We start from the raw sequence: 21,900 nt of genomic DNA, 5'->3' as shown, positions 1-21,900 counted from the left end.
GAAAAAATGCACAAGATCTGTTTTACGTGTTCACGCAACGAACGATGAATCGCGACTGGACCGATGTAAGAACACAAATGTAGATGTCGAAAGATTTTACCGAACCGAGACTAGACCGAGAACGAACCGTGATCGGCACCATAGTGTGAATCTACCCTTAGTAAACTCTTAGTTGAGACTCGGTATAAGCTATACCTGTGGAATCAAATATTTATTAAATATCAAACAGTATACCATTGCCAAGAAATGTGTTACTATTACCACAACAATTACCAAGGCAAGTTAATTTGGCTATTCACTCAAGCAGTCGGGTATTTTTTATCAAAAAACAGCATTTGGGGAAACTTGACGTGCGGACATCTTAGGTTTTATTTCCGATACTTACCCGAAAATATCAGCGGCCCGCACACGAGTCTAGTGTGAGATTAATTGCATATTCAATGTAATCGATCGAAATTTCTTCTTAATTGCAGAGACCTGCAACACCATTAAAGAATTGTAATACCTGCCATTTTTTTATGCTAGGCCTAGAAAAAGGAATGCAAATATTTGATTAGTCTTTGCGGATATGAAAATTATGAATTTTAATTTTTAAATATTACTCAGAGATCTCCACTTTCTGTGCTGCTTCCGTAATTTTTGGTATAGTGTCTATAAGATTTTCCAAAATGCCTGTACGAACTTACTATATATTTTGCGGAAAATTTGTCCTGTTTAAAATCACCCAAAGGTGTTCAATGGGGTTGAAATCTGGGGATAGGGGAGGAGGAATCCTTTTTTTTTGCGTATAATTTTTGCGCGAATAGTTTAAAACTGTTTTATGATCGATTTTTAGCTCCTGGGGGATGCTACGACTAGTAATACGACGCCGGTCAAGTGCGATTATTCCTGACATTTTGGACGACGGACCTGCCTGTTCGAGGTGCATCTTTAACATCAAAAATGCCTGAACGGAGTTGATGAAACCTAAATTGCACGTAACTAGTAGATACAGTATCAGCACCATAAACACAATTCACAATTTGAATTTTCTTCTTTATCAAAGAAAGACTGTAAAATGTAACGAATTTTTTCTTTATTGACTTCCATTGTTAATACCCTGTTATTTTTTAGATATCTCCGAATTTGTTCGTAACTGGTGTTAATTTCGTGGGGCACCTCTTCTAAGTCCTTAGACTTCATCAGCTCCCACCGCGGTTTTTGTGGCTCTTGGAACAGTTTAGCGTCTCGCTATTCGTGAAAATTTCCTTTTTCATCTTAAGTGCTCGTTAGTGGCAAAACATTATTTTACTTGTTTAATCGCAGTTGAGCACTTCATACTCTGTGTTTTAGTTTTTATAGTCGGGGAGTATTTTTTGAAAAATAGAAAATAAATACTAAAATATGAATACTTATATCCGTTTAAAAATATCTTTTAACTCACGGGTTTGTACACAAACATTTTTGTATTTTGTGTTTGATGTGTGGCATTGCGCTACGGGCTGGTTATTGACAAAGGTTAAATTTCTTTAGGCGCTTGTGCACGACCGTTCATCACTCATCATTCTGCACTCGCTTCTTGCTTTCCCATCCTGCTGCTATATTAAAGTTTCTTTTTCATTAATTAGTCATACAAAGACAACACTTTGTCTAAAGTTTCACATTTGTATAATGAAAATGTTCACTGTACTATTGCGAAATTGTTAATATGTATTCGTGTGTAGGCGTAAACGTGTCTAAACTGTCTATTATATATACATATATACACTTGAATATACTTGGGTTGTCCTAATTAGTACCTATAAATATTTTTCCTTTATATAAAATATGGCATATAATTTTCGTAAATACAGATATAATATATAATTGGTTCTACACCCTGATCATCACAACACTAAAAGCAACTTCAAAAATTCTCATTTGCACTGGTTGTTTACCAGTCCTTTAAGCAGATCAAAATTCATCTCATAGTTCGAGTAGAGTCAGCTCAAACAAAGACCTGCCAATTTGGGACACTTTGGACACGAGAACAGAATCAGTAAACATAACGCGATTTATTTTGAGCCAGCTTCGATGTATAGGAGCACAGGATTTGTATAAGTACCCTTAGGATAGGTATATCCCTTACACAGCTATAAATTGAGAGCTGACGGTAACTATCTATCCGGCAAGCAGTTCTTTAGGTCATATTGAAACGTGCATGAGACTCGACCTCGACCTTCTGTCGCCCATCTTCGCTCAGGTGATCGAACATCAACATGCCCACTCTGCCAACATGTTTTAAATTTGGACAAGAGTTCGAATGCACTACTCTCCAGCAACTAAATACCCTTGTCTCAGCCACTGAATCGACCTTCTTAAGAAGCCCATTAAGAACGTCATTAACTCCATCAACAAATTTCTCAAAGCTATCCAAGCAACAACCCAACTATTTATTTAAAAAATTCCAGTAGAGTTGATAACCCTGATAGCTGATAATAATTTTACGGCCAAAATCGCTCAAGCGGTTATCGCGCCAATCAAGAATAAGAAGAAGTAGATTATTTGAACTTTTTTCTCAATGCTTTATTGTAGTTTGCAGCCAATGCCAGGGACATATTGATCATTATTTCTTATTGTTGTTTCCTCTTTGCGGTAGCAAATGGATGAAATGAATTGTCGAAAGTATTGCGTGTTGCTTTGCAAAAGCTTTGAAATATTGTGCGTGTAGTAGTGCCGAATTAAAGGCAATTCAGGCCATCGTCCCAGTGCTCCACGCTCTTGCGGGCACAGCAAAGAGGGGAAAGAATGGTGCGTTTGTGTTAGTATAGTGAGTTTTTGAAAATATGAAGAACACTGATGCTTTGAAAACACCTTCCTCACGATTTATAATAAATAACTATAAACTAACTTTAACATGAACTGATAAACTATTCTGGAATAAATTGAATTAAATTGAGAACTAAAACTCAGTTTTAGAGTTTTTGTTTTTCTGAATTGGTGTAAATGGTTTTAAATTTTTAGTTAAACTCGTATTTTGATAACCGAGTTTCCATTTTTAAGTGGTTTCATGGTAGGCAGATTTATTGCCTCAGAAGAAATTTAAATTATACATCTGAGCAGATTTTAGCAGACACCAAATTTCAACCCCCACTGTATAAGTTTTAGATTTACATTGAATTTATACTATGCACATTTCTCATATTATATTAAGCGCAAACGGCTTTAGTGAATTTTTTCGTTTTTGTTGTAATTTCGAATCTTATTCTCGATTCCCAACGAATTCCCAACAATTTTTACGCATTTTTGGGCCAAGCAAGGCGAATAAAATTATTTCATTCCAATTCTAACTCTTTTCTTTCTATTTCCCCTCTCCGCTTACTGTGTAGCAACAAATCTGGACTGCTGGAATGAGCTGCTACAAATTAACGTCAATGAGAGTTCGTCGTCGGCATCGCCCTCGCCAGCAGCGTCACTGAATTCGCCACAGCAGCAGCGGCAAGAACAAACACTGACAGATTGCAAGTCGCACTTGCAACTGGAACAACAACTGTCGCCGCCGCAGCAGCAGCAGCAACATCAGCAACACAATATAATTTTGAATGCCGTGCCATTGATAACAATACAAAACACTAAGAATATTTTGTTACAGCAACAACTCCAACATAATGCCAGCAATAAAATGATAATTAATGATGAAATGTTGCCAGCGAATCGCGGCGGCAATAAAATCACAACAATAAAGTTGGTGAATGGTCAATCAACGCCAACGGCAACGGCAGCGGCAATGACAACAGTCGGAACTTCGTTGGCCGCCAGTAATGGTACGACCATTCGGCTGATTGATGGTAAACTTCAGCAATTGTTGCAGCAAAAACAACAACAGGAGGAAACACGTCTGCCAATTAGTGCCAAGGGAGTGCTGGCACAGCAAAAAAGTCAACAACAACAACAACAATCACATAAACGACATTTGTTGAGCACTTTGGCTGGCATCCAACAAGAGACAAAGCGCATGAAGAGCACTGCTGCTGGGATGGAGTTGCACGCGGTGCCACAGCTGCTGCAACAGTTAGTGACGCCTGTGCAGCCGCAACAGCTGAAGGAACAAGAACAAAAGCAACAAACGCGCAAAGTGAATGGCGGAGTGGCACGTTGGCCAACGGCTGTCGACGCTAAGGCCGCTAACGGTATCCAGCAACAACCACAATCGAACTCAGTGCTGAAAAATCTGTTAATCAGCGGTTGTGATGTAAGTGCGGGCTACTGCCTGGTGCCGGTGCGGCCCAAAAAGCTGGCGAAGGCATAAATGCGGCTGGAGAGATGCGAATAGCTCTCCAGCTCATAGTTCTCCCTCTTCGCCGTATCTGCACCTAATAATTTGTATCTTAAAAATACATTTGTCAGGTGCAACAACTAACAACAATTCTTTAGCGATGCAGATGGAAACAAAAAAGCAATTTAAACAAAAAGAAAACAATTTTTTAAATATATTTTTTGTTTGGAATTTCTTCAAACACAAGCATAACGTTAGACGTTAGAAGTTTAAAAGCAGTTTTTTAGTTTTATAATTTTGTAAATGGATCGATTTTATGATTAATATGCACTTACGTTTCGTTAACTTTTTAGTTTTAGCGCCGTAAGTTATGCTACAGAAAAATGTTGATACGCTAAATTTAAACAAAATACTTTATTTAGGACTAGAACAATTTAAATACGATTATAATTATTGATTTAAAATTACGATTATGAGTACATAAATAAAAGTAAGCTTTAGAACTAGTCGGATAGCTCTAAGCAGTGCGAGGAGTACGAAAAGAAGGTATGAGAGAGAAAGAGAGATTGCAATGCGAGAACTACGCAAGTGTATGGTTGTTGTTATTACAACATTTGCCCCCCATCTACACCCACACAAACAAGCACACGCACATATTGTACATGCCTATATATCACTAGATTGCAATCAATTTCCCGCTAGTGATTTTACACCGATTTAAGTTGACCAAAAAGGATATATATTTTTTTTTATAAACCAAAAGTGTAGAACACATAAGGTTAAAGTTGTTAAATTTGTTAAACGGACACTGTAAATAAATAGTTTAGTTATGGAATAAGTGAGTGAAAGTGAATGATAAAATTCAAATAAAAATTTATTTGACCATTATAAAGAAAAAAATAAATAAATTTATCAAAAATAATCGGGAAAACAAATGAGAGGTAAAATTGAAGCAGATAAACTTCAAACTAGTAAAAATCATCACTGTGTTTGGGTTATATACAAAGACTCGTAGTTGAGGCTCGATGCGTCAGCGCGTGTGCTGAGACATTTCGCGCACTGCCTGGAGGTAGCCGGGGTGCGAGCATTCGCTGTCACTTAGATCTACTAAAATGTGTATGAAATTCTCAGTACAGTTGACGAAATTAGAACCCAATAAAACATACAACAACAAGCAGTGCAACTTTGCACGTATGCAAAATAAAAGCATCACGAACACCGCATCACGAGCAATTATAATATATCAATATCTCAGCCATTGGCGGTATTGTGTTTTGCGCACATCTCAGTCATGCATAAATACATATTAAATAGGCTTACATCTATACATATAAATAAGTTTATGCACAATTTGTGGCGACTTTAATTTTCTACTGTGATAGAATTTTCCTTTCTGTTTTTCAATCATACAAATAGGATGACGTCGGTACGTAGGTATATACTATACATAGGCGGAGGTACATATGTATATAGAATGCCAATTACTTTTCCCGTTACAACTCGGTTTGTTGCCAATTTGCTGATTCTCCGGCTGTAGTGTAGTTTTAGTTCTGTAAGTAGCCAAGTAAATGTCAGTGCCGCAGAAGTTGATATTTAAATATTTATGTAGAGAATTTATACTCAAAGCAAGATTACCAAAAGCTGTACCCGCAAATACCCTTTTGACCCACAGCACTGAAACAAACGCTGATTAACATTTACATTAGCACGTAAAAATGCTTCCTGACAAAGTGACCCACTTAAAAAAACCAATTAGAAGAATTAAATCAGAATTGTTTCCTGCCATTTTGTTTTGTGAATAACCCCTTCTCGTTAATGGTTCCTAAAAAGAAGCTTGAAAATCCATTGTTACAATGCAGTGAAATCTTTGAAAGCCCTATGAAAGCTCGTTTTTTATTTTATTTTGTAAATACTCGTATTAAATAGACCCACGCTGGTAAAACAGATAAAGCTCTCGGCTTTTTGCCGTTAGATTAGAGTATATTTGCCAAATATTTCGAAATGTTGCTTATTCGTTGAGTTTCACTTTTACTTTGAGCCATTCCAGCTTTTTTACCACAAGTTTGATGCTAAATATTTGTATTTTCCTAGTGTAAAAATCGAGTCATCGATGAAGAAAAGTAGAAAAAGTAAGGAAATAAATAATAATAAAAAATCGAAGCGAAAAGCTTGTGTTTAAATGAAAAAGTTACAAAATTCGAGCGCTGATGGTACAAAAGAAAACAAAAACAACAAATAATGTAATGAAAGTAAAATTCGAAACACCTCCACAACACACTAATGAAGGATTCGAGGAAGTCGCATTAAATAAAACAATACTTAGCAATATTCCTAGATAAGAGTAAATAAATATGTAAGAGATATGCGATAAATCTATAAGATATTTAGATAAAAGTCATTTAAACGAAAATGCGCAGCAAAAGTAGCGAAATACGAATGCAACCATTAAGTGAGTGATGAAAATAGAACGAGGAAAACAAATTGACATGGAGTTGAATGCATTCTAACTATCAAAATGCAAAGTGGAGCTGGAAAGCGGACTTTAATAGACTTAATTAGGCGAACAATAGGAAAAATAAACATAGACCTTAGATACCATACCAAAAAAGGGGGAGTTATTAGCGTTAAATTTAAATGTGTGCGGGAAATGCTGCTAGAGTAACAGTCCTTAGCCGCTCTGATAACGTAGAACCGACTCTCAATAGGCGCACAATAACTTTGCCTTGTGCATAGTTCGTTATTGCACTATTTATCAAACGAAAATACACAGCAAAAAAGGCTTAAACAGATTTAGCCTCTAATAAATATATAAAAAGTGGTCATGCAGCAAGAGAATTAGGGCCGGAGGTATTTTGCATCGATTCGGAGATTCAAAAATTGTTGTGCAAAAAAATGGCAAGAAAGAGAAGAAAACAAATGCTCTGCAAAATTCTATAATTAAACAGAAACTAGAAATAGTTTGCAGAATTTGTCTTTGTAATACATAACATTTTAGAAGCCTACCATCATATGAACAAACATACACACACATACACACATACCTACTACGATGAATGCTACTTTTAGCCGCAATCTTTTTAGTGATTGGAAAACAAACTAACATCATATACTCGTGCGTCTCCATACATTACTTTTAATATATGGACGTGTGCATCCACATTGACATATTGACTTGCATAGTTAAATAGGATAATGCGTACACTTTTTATTACTCAATATATAAACTATTTTTAATTTTGCTTAATAATATACATTTCTTTGTAAGTTTACGCTCAAATACAAATATGCACACTTCTTCTCCCTTATTTAGTTTCTAAGTAACACTTCTTTCTGTTTTTCGAATGTGGCAACATATTCTACTCTTACGCTATGATAAATTTCAACCTAAGCTTGCAAGTTCATTTGACTGAGTTATGAAAAGGCCAAAAGAAAGATACACAAGCAAATATCATAATAAGATTTGTGGAAAGGTCGACAAAGAAGAATTGAATTACAAGCAAAAAGCAAGAAAAAAAACTTAGAAAAATAAACAAAAACAATAATAAAAATGAAAATTATTAAAAACTGAATGCTAATGTGCACAAATTTTGTTTTACTTTATTTTCCTTTCTTTTTTTAATGAGTACATACATACACTTCACATATCGTGAAAAAGTGAGTGAATACACCGGCATATAATTAATTAATCTTTAATTAATTTTTATTTTTTTATACTTTATTAACTTTGAATTCTTGATTTCTCCCGATTTTAGCTTGTCATCATACAACGCCTCGTCTTTTAATTTTTTAAATATTTAATTTCTTTAATATTTAATAATGAATTCTCCACAGTCTTATCCATTCAGTTTATAAAAGTTCTCCATATTGTCATAATGATAATACCCATTGATTTACTTCCACGGCGCTCGCAATCAATACGCACAAAACCAATTTTTAGCTACGTGCCGATGCCACAAGCAGCACACGTTCCATGTGACAGTTATCGAAGTACATCCACATATAAACTGCTATATATACATACATACATATACATATATACAGATGTACTAACTTAATCAATTTGTTGATGACTTTTTGAAGGGTCTCACCCTACATTTATTATTTAAGTAGTGCGAGCAATCCCCATCTCACTGACCTCACTCAAGTTAACTGCCGAGGCTATTTTTGAATTATGTAGGCATACCTTCGTTTCCTTGTGCATATAAATATATAATTTGTAATGTCCTTGCCGTGTGTGGTATTTCCTTTCCGGTCGTGTTGAATGCTCTGGGAAGCGTGCGTGCTAGATTTCTATTTACAGCTATTGCATACATATGCACACACAGATACATGCGCGTTCTTACTGAACTACATATTAGCTCAAAATGGAAGTTAGAATTAATATTTCACGTCAAATTAAAACATTTATTAAATACCCTTTCCTACTGATCTATGAGGCTCGTGGTTGTACTATTTCTCTTTCTGTGAAAAAAGTGATTGAATTTGGATCGTACTCGCATATTTTAGAAATATACATTTTATGCTCGACATCGCGCTACTTCTTGATTGAAATCTTTACGAAAAAACAAATTTTTCAAAAGGCACTCAAAATGGTTCTTTAAATTATTCGGAAATTTTTAGAGTGGCTTGAAAAATTGGTTATATGGCGAAAAAAACATAAAATCGCACTATAAATCTAGTATTTAGGCATTTTCTACCACATACATGACTTGAATTTGTGTTTAGATATATGGGGTGTTATTTTAGCTGCATGAGAACTGTTGATATTGATAACTATGGTTTGACAGCTGAAAATGGCAAACTGTGTTGACAGTTCTGTTTAGCAGACTTGGCAAGTCATCATGAATCATTTAAAGCCAAAACAATGTATCCAAATTGTGGAATTTGCTTTGAAAAAAAAAAAAAAAACTTCGCGAAGTTCATAGAACACTAGTGGCATCATCGGCCCTTGTTTCTTTCGAAATGAGAAAGGAGCTGCCGTTGCGGTGAATGGCTAGCGCTATCGAGCCATGCTGATGAATTGCTTCCAAAAGTAAATCAGCTAACATCTACGATATTTGGTTCCAACAAGACGGCGCAAGTGTGAATAATTAGAATGGTCGAAAGGCCCTTGAAGCTGGTAACCGCGGCGGACATAATGCCCTGAAGTTATCTACCAGTTCTCAAGTTCTTAAAAAACACCAAACAGGTTAATCGTGATTTTCTCGCAAAAAAAATTGGACTTAAAGATTATCTGTATTTATATACTTTTATCCTTCTATGTAGTGCCGTTAAAACCAACCGGTAAATCTTAAATACCTTTTGCTTGTTTTTGTTTGCTCAGCTGCGTCTGAATCTAGGCAACAGAAAATAAACCTCAATTTTCGAAGGCTCATAGTCACACACACTCACAATATTTTAACTGTGTCGCCTTTTTGCCGTCTTCAAGTGTACAAGTATCGATATGTATATCAACTGAGCGTATCTCGGCCACCACTCGCGCCTATTCTCTATTTAAAGCCTCTTCGCTTGCGCCTTTAGTTACATAAATATCTACAGACGTTTTTCAAAATTTACCAATTTCATAGCGCTTTGTTATTCGCATCGTCCTAATTCGCCGAGTTCTCATACATATATGTATGTATGTATGTATTTGCTTAACATTTAGTTTGTTGTTTATCGGGCTCAATATTAAATTTTTTGCGATGCCATTAATTGTGTATTCACAACAGATTTCACAAGTGCTGTCGAACACTTGTATGTGTATTATTTCTTGCCCATTTTTCCATGCCAAACTCTCACACATAACTCTCCTAAGCAATCTGCTGTTGTTTTTGTTGTTGTCACAAAACTTTTCATTTTCATTGTGTTATTTCGTTCTTTGCCTCCCGTTACTCTTCTGTATTGCCCGAAATATTGATTTTATGTGCAGTATTTTTTGAAAAAAAAAAAAAAAAAAAAATAAATAAATAAATAAAAATAAAAAAAATAAATAAATAAATAAAAATAAAAAAAATAAATAAATAAATAAAAATAAAAAAAATAAAAAAAGATTTACCATTCCGTTTGTTCCTCTCACCTCACAGATTGCCTTGTGGTGAGGTGGTTGCGTATACGCCCTGTCGCATTGCTTAGCGGCCTATCGTTCGCCTGTTGTTCATTTGGCAGCTTATGATGTAACCATTTTGTTTTTTCTTTTTTTCTATCCTAGGGTTCTCGTTTTTTCGACAGTAACATACTGTGCCAAGTTTTTTTCTCTTGTTTGCTTCCGTTTTGCATATTTACTCTATTTTAGCCTACTCACAAATTATGGAAGTTCTCACTACATCTCGTACTTACATTCAAATATGTTTGTATGCTTCGGATTGTCTCAGATTGTCTTCGGATGAGACTGCCTGCATGCCTGACTTTTCGTCTGCCGCAATGTCTGCCCGGTGTTGTGATGATTGGATTGCCTGGCTTTCAGTCGTCCAATTGCGAGTCTGTCACAAAATTCTACTGTGTGTTTATCCGAAGTGTTCTTTTATTTTTCGTACAAGGCAATGTTCTCGCCATTTTAGGCCCCCCACTCTTTTTGCATCCTTTACTCAGTATACACGACTACACATATTTATGTATGTGTGGAGCTGCAGAATGAAAATGCGCTGTGGTGTGCCTTTATTTTATGTGCTATGTTTCTTTTAGAATTTATATTTGCACAAATGTATTTTTATTCCCAACGTACAATTTGTTTTGGAGGCAAGCGCCCCTGCTTTATTTTTCCACACGAGTTATACTAATTTGGTCTTTTGTTTAAAAAATGCTAAATGAGCAGGCAGTTGAGGTGGTTCGTCTAAAATAACAATAAAAAGTTAACACCGTGCGAGTGTGTGTAGACGTACCTACTATTTACATATACCATAGGTTCGCCTGTGGGCTTATGACTTTCCTTACATGCTGCCGAATGTGTCCGTTTTAGGTTTGTGGTTTGCGCGTTTTGTTATTTTTTATGATATGACATTTTATGTACATATTTTCATTTGTCCTTCTTAGTTAAAGCTAAAATTTGCCGGTGAGGTGATGTTTTTCACTCTGCTATAATTCTTACGATTTTTTTTCTAAATTTAGTTGCTATATAAAAATTCATGGCGTGGATGAAAATTTTCCTATTTCAATTTTCTTTTCTTCAGATTGGAGTTGTAAGGTATTATTTATTTGGGAAAGAGACGCGGGGCTTAACTTTCTAAAGCTGCATGTGCCACACAAGTTCACTATTATTACTTTTCAGTAATTTTTTAAAATTTCTCTAAAAAATTGCTTGATTTCGAACGCATCTGAGATGTAGTAAACACAAACACACATATGCGTACAAACAAATATGACTCCAAAATACCTCCATGAATAAAATAAACGAAATAAATTGCCAATTAAGGACACATCTACCTCCAGCATTGCATTTACAATTTAATAAAATAGCTGAACCGCGCTGAATGGCTGAAATGAACTGATTGTGTGAATTAGTGGAAATATAATATGTACATATATACATATATACTACATATGTATATATATATACTCGTATAAAATATTTACAAACTTATTTACTAATAGTCGTACTAGTGCGTATGTTATTTATAAAAATGTGGAAGATAGGTGCGATGAGAGAAATGCGGGAAAGAGGACCGAGATGTAAATAGGTATATACGTATCATATTTTAAATAATTTCTTAGCCTTTGTGCGGCTAAAATGCACAAGTATTGGTTGGTTGTTAATTAAATTCAACTTAGTTTAAAAACATATCCAAACTGTGTCCTATTTTTCCTAAAACTTTAACTGGTCGGCCACATAGTTAACAACGCCTAATGAATGTATAACAATATATTTTTTTATTTAAATTTTTTTTTTAATTTTTTCTTTAATTTTTATTTAATTAATTGCTCTCGGAGAAATTCGTTGGGCTTCACATCAGAACTCTAATGGTTGAATGTCAGTCTAACAATGCACCTTGGTTTCGGTTCTTCGATTCGTTAATCATCGCAATAAGAGAGCTTTATGTTGTATACACATACACAGCATGGATATGAGTTGCAACCCTGAATTTGTATCATTGTATTACCACCTGTATTTTTGATCATACGCCTTCCTTGTTGTTAACGAATGTTCTTCGGGGTATTTTCTTCCGAGGCTAATTTTTGGTCGCTTTCGTTTTGTCGTACACCATTGAGATATTTAATGATTGTGGAATTTCGCCATATGAGTTTCCGTGAATTATATTTACTCACTTTATACGCCCTTATGAGGCAAATAAATTATATTATTAATCACATTTAATAACCCACCAAATTGTGCGTTGCTAATTACGTGACCGACTAGTTTTATAATTTATTTTTAATAAATAGTAAATATTCCGACTTAACGCCAGTTCATGTTGTAAAATACAACCTACACAGAAGTGGAAGTATTCTAATAGTTTTTTTTATTGATGATTATCTTAATAAATAATTTGCCGTTGCCTTATGGTACGAGTATTTATCTATTATTCATTTATGTTAGGTCTTTTTAGTGCAATTTAAATTCACAAGATTATATTTAAACTCGTTTTGCTTCAGGTTTCCCCTCGCTTAATCAAAATGTTTATTCATTTCTCTTTCTTATTATTTGCATTTTATTATCTGCTTATCAATGGGTTGCGTTCTAAATCCACTTTTTTCCTTTATTCTTATTCGGAGGGCTTAGAACAGTCGAGCGTTTATAGTGTCATTATAAAGCTCTGTAAGTATTAAAACCAGTGGCTCATAATAATTGAAAAGCAATCTTAATCATAATGAACGAATACGTATAGCATACCTTTAGGCGAATAAGATAATGTTAGCGTTGATGGTGTATCGAATTGTGTTTGAACATGTATGTCTAATATTTTAAATATCAAAATAGTAGTTAAATTTTTAAAAAGACTGCAAGCAATAAAACGCTGAAAAAATTTAAATAAAATAAGAAATAATGAATAGATAAATTTGTGCATGCTGAAAAGGTCATTTCCGCAAAATATTTGTAACTGGCAAATTTTGTTACCGAAACTTGTTGTAGCCACGGCTGCAATGCACTGGTGACACTGCCAACTGGTTAATTTCTATATTTTGTTATCCTCTTTATTTTTTACAATCTGTGAAATATTAAGAATATGCGAGAAAATTGTCATAATTTTTGTAGTTGTTGTTAACAATAAATTTGTTGCCCGTATAAAATGGATTTGCAAATATCAAATTGTATACCGCTCCTCTTGTCGCATAAACACTCCCCATACATATACGGGGAATGCTGCTGAAGTAACAGTCCTTGACCGGATATAAATCCGGGTCGTTCCGGTAATGTGGAATGAAATGGGGAAGTCTACTTTTTGTTCTTTTGGCGTAGTGCAGCATATTTAAATTTGAGTTTGAAGTGGTACCAATGATTTTAAAAATGATTTAACTTGTAAATTGTAAATTGAATTACAAAGTTCATGCCGAAAGTTTGTCTTTGGCGCATTCAAAGAATATAAATTCGTAATCTGCAATGGGTTACACCTCAGTAATAAAATACGAAACTAACTAAATTGAGCTCGCATAAGTGGAACTTTCAAAGTCAACTGTGGCAAAAAAGCATTGTTCAGAAAATCGTGATACTTTATATGAAAAATCTGAGGTTAGACCGAACTTCCTTCATAGAGTATTTTCCACTAGACCACCTCAAATTTCAATAATAAATTTAATGAATATAAGTGGACATAGAGTGAGACGTATAATTTGAAATTGAAAGTAAAAGCACAGGGGCCTACATATTTTTATCTATTCATTTATTCTTGAATATTTATTTACATAGATAATTAAGGTACTAAAACACCACTTAATGTAGATTAATTATAAAAAAAGCAGATAATGAAATAATGCAATTATATAAAACAATAAGAAGATTATAGATCTCAACCAAATTGACTTGACTATAATACAATTCTGATTATAAGAAATTATAGCGTTGGCAATATATTGAAACACTTCGTGTAGATCGGATGAAAGCTGTTTGGAATGCGGCTGGAGAATTTTGTGCAAACGTCCTGCAGGAAAAGCAAAAAATTGGTGCAAAGTAAAAGAATGAATTGGGATTTGGGATTGGTAGCATAATTTTAGGCGCATTAGCTATATTCATAAGCACTACCTAATCAATTGAATTCCTTTTATGTGTTAAATTAAATAGTAAATTAGTGAAATAGTAAAATATCGATGTGGCTTTGAAATTGAATAATAATATTCCTATATGTCAAGTTTACCAGTAAGACGAAAAACGCAGAAAATGGGTGTAATATTTAATACAAAATTTACTAAAATACATACCTATTAACTTTAGAATACAATTTTGGGGATAATCAACTCAGACGAACATATTTTTTTTAATGATAAATGCAGAGCATTGAAAGAGTATAAAAAATATTAGTTTGATCAGCTGTTATCGGCTGATCGAATGGTAGTAAATAGTGTGTAAATTTGTTTCTTTTACAAAAAGTCAACAAAAGTTCAATATACAATGACATACCTCATAGATGACCCCTGCACAAAGCGGACGACGAATGCCGAGTAATTCAAATATACTACTACAATTATACCTCATCTAAGGAGTACACAACAAAAACCCTATTGTAGAATAATAATTAGTCTCATAGCCGAAAAAAAATAAAAATTATATTCATATGTATGTGTAACTGGGGGCTCTAGGTCCATTGGTACGCCCACTAAGCAATGTCGTGCGTGCTTTCACCTACCTCTTATCATTGTCAAGCTATTACAAAAAATATTAAAAATTATAATATTTAGCTAAAAGAATGCATGGTAAAGAAGAATGCAACTAATACAAAGTAGCTTCAATATTCTTGATGTCAGAACTTAAAAATCATGTAACACAAATTTAGAAAAATGCATACCGAGCACGCATACATGTGTGTGTATGTGTGCATACTTGGAATATATAACTTGATAATGAATAATCACTTATAGTAAATTTTGGTGCATCCTTGTCGTTATCATCGATGTTGTGAATGAGTTTTTGATAGCGTAATTTCTAGATTAATAATTTACAACTAGCCAAAAGAAGCAACAGATTTACGATATTGATACCAATAAAGTAGCTTACACATATACATATACATAACCTGTTTACATATACATACATAAATATTAAGCAGTATTACGGAGAGATTTTCTAAATTATGATAATATACATAAAAGCATACATATGTACATACATACATGCCTACATACATGCCTACATACATATATACAAAGCAATGCAAACTCTTGAAACCTCAGCAAAGTTAGAAAATCCGGCAGAAACTAAGTAGTCGTATTGAAATGGGTAAAATTTTACAGTATTTTAACGATTCATAGGAGTATATAAATCGGTAAATAAGGTAAATAATAGGCATCTTAAAAAGCCACGTATGTATGTGTGTTCATATATGATAATATATGCGTGTGTAACACCTTTACATGTATGTTTAGTCGCAAAAGCAAGTAGTAACAAAGGAAAGTTGTGTAAATGAACATATCTGCAATTTGTATTTTCATAACGCCAAAATGAGAATGTAAATGAGAAATAAAATAAACGGACCGAAATTAAGTACACAAACCGAAGTAACTGCACACAAATGAAAACCAACGATTTTATACCCTCAAAACATCCGTCGTGTTTTTAGAAGCCAAACATTTTAAACGTTTTTAATAGCCTAAATCTTATTTCCTAAACAAACACTTACATACATACATCCATGTAGTAAAAAGCATGTAGTAAGAAGCATTCATTTTCACGCATATAACTGCCGTGGGATTCATTGGCGACCCAAAATGCCTATCCTGTCTTGAGAATGAGGACACTGCAGGACATTTTATCTGTAGTTGTCCGGCGATTTCTAGAATCGGACGTAGGCTGTTGGGTTGCGATGTACTGAGCACGGATAAGGTTCATGCTTTTCCTCTTCCGGATCGCTCACGATTCATCAATGAATCCAAAATATTTGCGGAAGAGTGACATAAGCACAAATTTTTCCTTCTTACTATCCATTACATATCTATCCTGTCTCTCTATTCTTTCGACTGCAATCTGTACGGGTGTAGTACAATGTCCGTCCTGAATGAACGCGTGGACTTGTCCTACCCGCCACAAATCCCATCTAATCCTAAGCAGTCACAATTACTTACACACATTTTAATGTTGGAACAGTTCATAGTTTCGTTGTCATAACTCGAAATGCGAGTGCTCATAAAACTTTTGAGTGACTCTCGAACTCCAACAATTTGTATGAAGAGGTATTCATATTGAAAGCAAATCGGCAGCCGCCAAAAGTGGAAGGGCGTCGTCTTGCCAAACACAGCTGGTGACCATTGATGGATATTGCTACATACACATATACACATAGTGGCACGCCTCTAGTACATTTAAAAAAGGGAAATAAAGGGATTAAGGCTGAATGTGTTGCTAAGCTAAGAAATGATTAATGACACCTTCTCAAGACGAGACGAGACGACACCATTTTGGCTCTGTGTGCGAGAATTTTATGATATTGGGCATAAACGCACACACATGTCACGTTAAACTATTGTGTTGCTTACATTTGGCAAATTCTGTTGTTAAACGCCGTTTCCGCACCGAGCGAATTAGGTTCCTCTCGCCCTGTGCCTTTTTCTGTATTTGATAACTGCCAAGTCAGTGGCTGTCTGTTGTCTGCTGCCGGGTGCCGGCTGTCGGCTTTTACTGATCCGCCCTGTTGCTGTTATTGCCGCAGTTCATTGATCCGCCCTGTACCCTCTGCTTTGTTGTGCGGTAGGTGCTGCACTGGATGCTTATGTTGCATGCAACAAGTTGGCAAGTTCTCTTCATTGACTGTTTTGTTGCGTGGAGCAAATCAGCAGAATGAATAGCAAAATTTTATAATAATATACTAGAAAATTATGAAGCAACACTGCTGCCGGTTCTTGATAGGTCGTTGACAAATGTGGCAAAATTAGTGTCGAAAAACTTCCGTTAATGCCTTTTGGGGGAGCAGCAAATGTGGCGCGAAGAAACAATTTCAGAGCATTGAAAGAGGCAGAGAGAGAGAGGATAATTTGTCAAGTTGTCAGCGCAGTGAAATCATTACAGTAATTAGCGTTGAAAATTTAAGAAAAGTTTAACTTTTGAACTTAGATCGAATTATGTTGTGATCAAATCAGATTTCGTGATTGCGTGAAAATATTTCACAAAATATTGCCAATACGAATGTCCCTACTGCAATTTACAGATAAATAAAATAAATTAAAAGCACAAGATTAATTTCATTTGAAGGCATTTGCGTCTACCTAAAATCTATATTTGCCGTAAAAAAGTCCCCGCATCTTGGAAAACTAAAACCACTTTGCTTTAAGCAAAATTATCAGTACACAGTAACATACACACAAATCTATTATGTGCATAAGTATCCACACACATACATTTACATAAATATATGAATATTATTCATCTTACCCTTATCGACTGTGTGTTGTTGTATTATCAAAGCTTTCGTCAAATACACACTTGTATGCAATTAACTGTATATGAGATGCGTGCAATGTACACCAAGGGTACTCCAACATAAGTACTCAAAAAATAATAATTAAATACAATAAACGTAAAAATAAAAACAAAAACAAAGTAATTAAATAAATCTAGTATCGATTATCAAGCGTTTGAAAAACGTAGAATTGTATAATGAATTATTAAATTAAAAATTATGCTGCAGATAACGAAAAAATTGTGTTTTATTTCAAGAGAACTTCTTAGATACTGGAAAACTTAAGAAAGATTTACAATTCTGAATCTCAAAGGTTAACACGCCCACGACTAAACGAAAGTTAATGCGAGTTAGATCGGAAAATGATATCGGCTGGGAAATTCAAACTTCTTCGAAAACATTTCCCACTTATTCCACTCGAGTTCAGTGGAAAAAAGAAGAATTTTGCATTATCTGATAACACTTTAGATCTCCAAGATTGCTTTATAAAAGTCCTTACGGAAGGCCGAATTACGGCGCAGGGTGATCAATTTCGATTGGGCAACCTTTATTATTTTTGGATAGAATCATTAATGACATTTATTTTTTAAAAATGTTGACCCTTTCAAATGTTGTTCGCAACTGCGCCGTAATTCGCCCACCCGTAAGGACCAATTTTGAATGACTCGCTTTTCGTTAATTTGCTTCACTATAGGACCTTTCCATCCTCGGTGTGAGCTGGTTGGGTCTGCGACTGGAGTGTTTTATCTCCAAGCGATTTTCGTTTTCTACGTTATTTTTAATGTTGTATACTGCCCTTGCATTAATAGAAAACATTTCAGCCATTTGTTTTGCTGATTCAATTATAAAAAATGGAATTATTGGAAAAATGGTTTCTTTTTAATGCGAGGTAATGAACACTACGAATCACTTGACCCATCAACCCCTAGTACAGTAGCAGCCACAAATTTATAAAGAAGAACAAAAATGGTGTATCGTTAAGTTTCTGGTGTTTGCGTATGATTCTTCGAGTTGTGAAAACAATTTTGAGACAATCCAAAATATGACTAATTTTAGTGTTCGTTGTTGTTTTCGCATATTGAGTGTTGGAATAACTATTCCTGTTTACAGGATCACATAGAAGGCGTTAGCAAAGGGTTCTGGTGCAAAGAAAGGAACTCAAAGTAAAATGCCATAATCGAATCTACTGAGAAAATAATGACATTAATAATATTGCATTGCGAAAAAAAGTAATTATGAGACAAACTGCATGTACTTGTGCAGGGTCTATCAAGTTTGAGGCTCTTGTTTAGCACCGTTGTTTTTTTTTTTTTTTGGTAGCTGCCACTTTTTGATGAGACCCCTGCTGAGGTCATTTCAACAACATCGATATATCTCTTTCATCGCTATAGATATTTCCATTATCATTATTCTTCTTATTCTTTTTAACGAGTTGTTCGCCTCTCGTTCATTTACGCTGTACGGAATTTTTTTGGATTGTCAACCTTTTATCTAAATAAATTAGTTTATCAAAGGATTTATTTGTGAAACGTAAGTGCTTTCCAAAGCAGTGAAACCGCCGCAACAACCTCTTTTCATTGATATGATTGATGTTAGGTAGAAAATACGTGCGATTTCACTAGAAAACCGTATAAAAATAATTAAAAACCCAATATAATTCATGATGATAATGATAAATGGTTCTTCAATTATATTGTCGATCGTTCTAATCGTGCATCGTCCAATAGACCCCGCAACAAAAACGTTAATGGCAAACATAATGCAATGATATTCGGTGTGATGTTGCAGAGACGCAGCTCTAAATATGTCTGTATGCCATCGAAAATATAAAGGAAATCTATATCTGTAAGCAATTTTGGAATTTGGAGAATATAATTCATAAATTATAGATCTTCTATTACACAAAAAGTAATTGCCACTTGAGTTTAGTTTTGTATGGCGTGGCTTGGTTTTTCGCCTTTATCAGAGAAAAACTAAGCTAAGTGCATTCGACTTTCGATTTATTTTCTGAACATTGGCATTGCTGAATTTTATTTAGCCATGTACTCGTACTAGGAAGTGTTCCCTTTTCGATAGTTCAACAATTTTTGGAGAAATAAAACCCGGTGAGAACGCCTAACGAAAATTCAACCAAGTAATGACTTTTTCAATGTGCAATGGCACATGATGAATCACTCGAAGATTTTTATGGCTCCAGTTCCATAAATTTTACTTACCAGAAATGGGCCATACAACTGGAGATGGATTTTTCCCGAAGCCAGCGAACTTCTGCCGAACAGAGCAATAATTTTGATAATAAAATCTAACAATTTCAATGCACCGTTGAATAGTTAAACGCCAAGATGAAAGCTGTATCTTATCGACTTTATTTATACTTATCAACTTTACTTAGTTTGCACTTGAAAACACCAAATTAATATCTTCCAGATTGACTCGAACCAACAACCTAATGCGTCAGAAAGCTTAGTCATCACACGGCGCAGTGGTCGTCATGCATGGGAAGGGTGATTGTTTACGCATACGTTTTCGCTTTGGCACTGAGTGCAGAAGTCGTTATCCGCAACATGAGCAAAATAGCTGACAATTGTCGAAATCTAATAATTCTGAACCAGAAATTTGTTTAACTAAATAGTTGACGTTTTCTCCTGCAGGGTATACTTATACACCCACAAACATAGCTTTTCAATATCTCAGCACTTTGCTTATTGCCATGCAAATTTAATTGTAACTAAGCAGCAGTCAATGAAACTCAATTTTTCATCCAAAATGTAATATGAGCAGAGATTGTGAAATTTAAACTGCTGATTTAGGGAGTATCCCAATTTGCAACTTTTACTGCAAAACTTTGATAATGATGTGAATGTAAGCCATTTGAAAGAAGATATAAAACAACTTACACACATACATATATACAACTGTGTATTCAGCCGTACTTATTTGGGAGAGTATATGAATAAAAAAGCGGATACATTTTTTCTTTTGTGGCTGGTTAACAAATCATTAAATTACAACATTCTCAGCTGGGGGGAATTGCGCTGAAGAAAATTTTGTGATTACTGTTTCATTTGTCCACATAAGTACGAGAAAACATGTTCCATAGCATACTTTCAGGTGCTTACAGGACTTGTTTGCCCATTCATTTTGCGACTTGTGTGCTACTTTTGTATGCCAAGGCCATTTGGGTTCTCGCATCCTCGTACACATTTTCTTTATTTCTTTTCATGTCTGTTCCTTTTTGTTTCCAATTTTTATTTAGCGCCCATACATTTATTAATCCGGCGGGGGTGAACAGAACAGTTTAAGAACTCGTGGCATATTTGCTAAAATATGGAATTACATAAAGAATAAAGGATAAAGTATGTATGTGCGTATGCATGGAATTACGAATTCACCCGCCCTTTAATATTTGGAAGCGTGACTAGTTTAAGTTCGAACAACAGGCGAAGTTTACTGCTACATTTGCTACTGAACCAAACACTTTCAAACGGCTTTTAACTATGCGTGCTATAAAGAGTCAGCCAATAAATAACCAATCCAGTCAGTGTCGTTTCACGCATTTCTTAAATTTCTTGCATAGTTCCGACGGAGTTGGGAATTAAATATTTATCTACTTGCAATAAAGTGTTAAATAAATAAATAAATGATTGTGCTAAGATCGCCAGTGGACGAATTAATAGGCAGAACAGAATTAAATTAGTACGGATACCAGGGCATATGGAAATATGAGCATAGCAGGCAACGAGCTATGTAGCTGACAAATCCACTAACTAAGCCTTTAGCATACCACTTGCTTGTAGCAACAACTCCTTGCTTAACCACTGCCATGACAAATTTCCATAGATCGTATCTTAGAATAGATTAAGAGATAGTTTGTGGGAATCGTCGACCTGTTTTTTAAATAGCGCACATCCGGGATCACATCAAAAATCAATTTCTACAATCCGAAATTTTTCACATCTTAAACTGGGTAAATAGTATTTTGTTAAGTATCCATATTTTTTAAAACTGCTTCGCACCTACGAGGTAAACTTCTATTAACTTTTGGCATCTCCCCAAAAGAATAGAGTTCCCCACTTGCTGCACTCCTTGCCATAGCTCATTGGCATTCTTAATTTTTTTTTGCCGAACCTTAACCTTAATATCGTTTCA

The 21,900-nt window shown here is 34.8% G+C and overlaps 1 protein-coding gene and 1 long non-coding RNA gene across 3 annotated transcripts in view; both read left to right on the top strand.

The window, feature by feature from the left end:
* The window catches only part of LOC128856094 (protein similar), a 196,371-nt gene that overhangs the window by 163,716 nt on the left and 10,755 nt on the right, over positions 1-21,900 (top strand). For both annotated transcript variants that reach the window (XM_054091473.1, XM_054091472.1), the window contains one exon: positions 3,348-4,210. In XM_054091473.1, coding sequence (XP_053947448.1) covers positions 3,348-4,210 — 863 coding nt within the window. The remainder of the gene's footprint in view (positions 1-3,347; positions 4,211-21,900) is intronic.
* Positions 174-1,390, top strand: LOC128856095 (uncharacterized). Its single transcript, XR_008453795.1, has 2 exons — positions 174-1,059; positions 1,114-1,390. It is a non-coding gene; the product is annotated as an uncharacterized LOC128856095 (long non-coding RNA).

Source organism: Anastrepha ludens, chromosome 2 (genome assembly GCF_028408465.1).
Source record: "Anastrepha ludens isolate Willacy chromosome 2, idAnaLude1.1, whole genome shotgun sequence".
NCBI classification, from domain to species: domain Eukaryota; kingdom Metazoa; phylum Arthropoda; class Insecta; order Diptera; family Tephritidae; genus Anastrepha; species Anastrepha ludens.
This window is presented reverse-complemented; position numbering and strand designations above follow the sequence as displayed.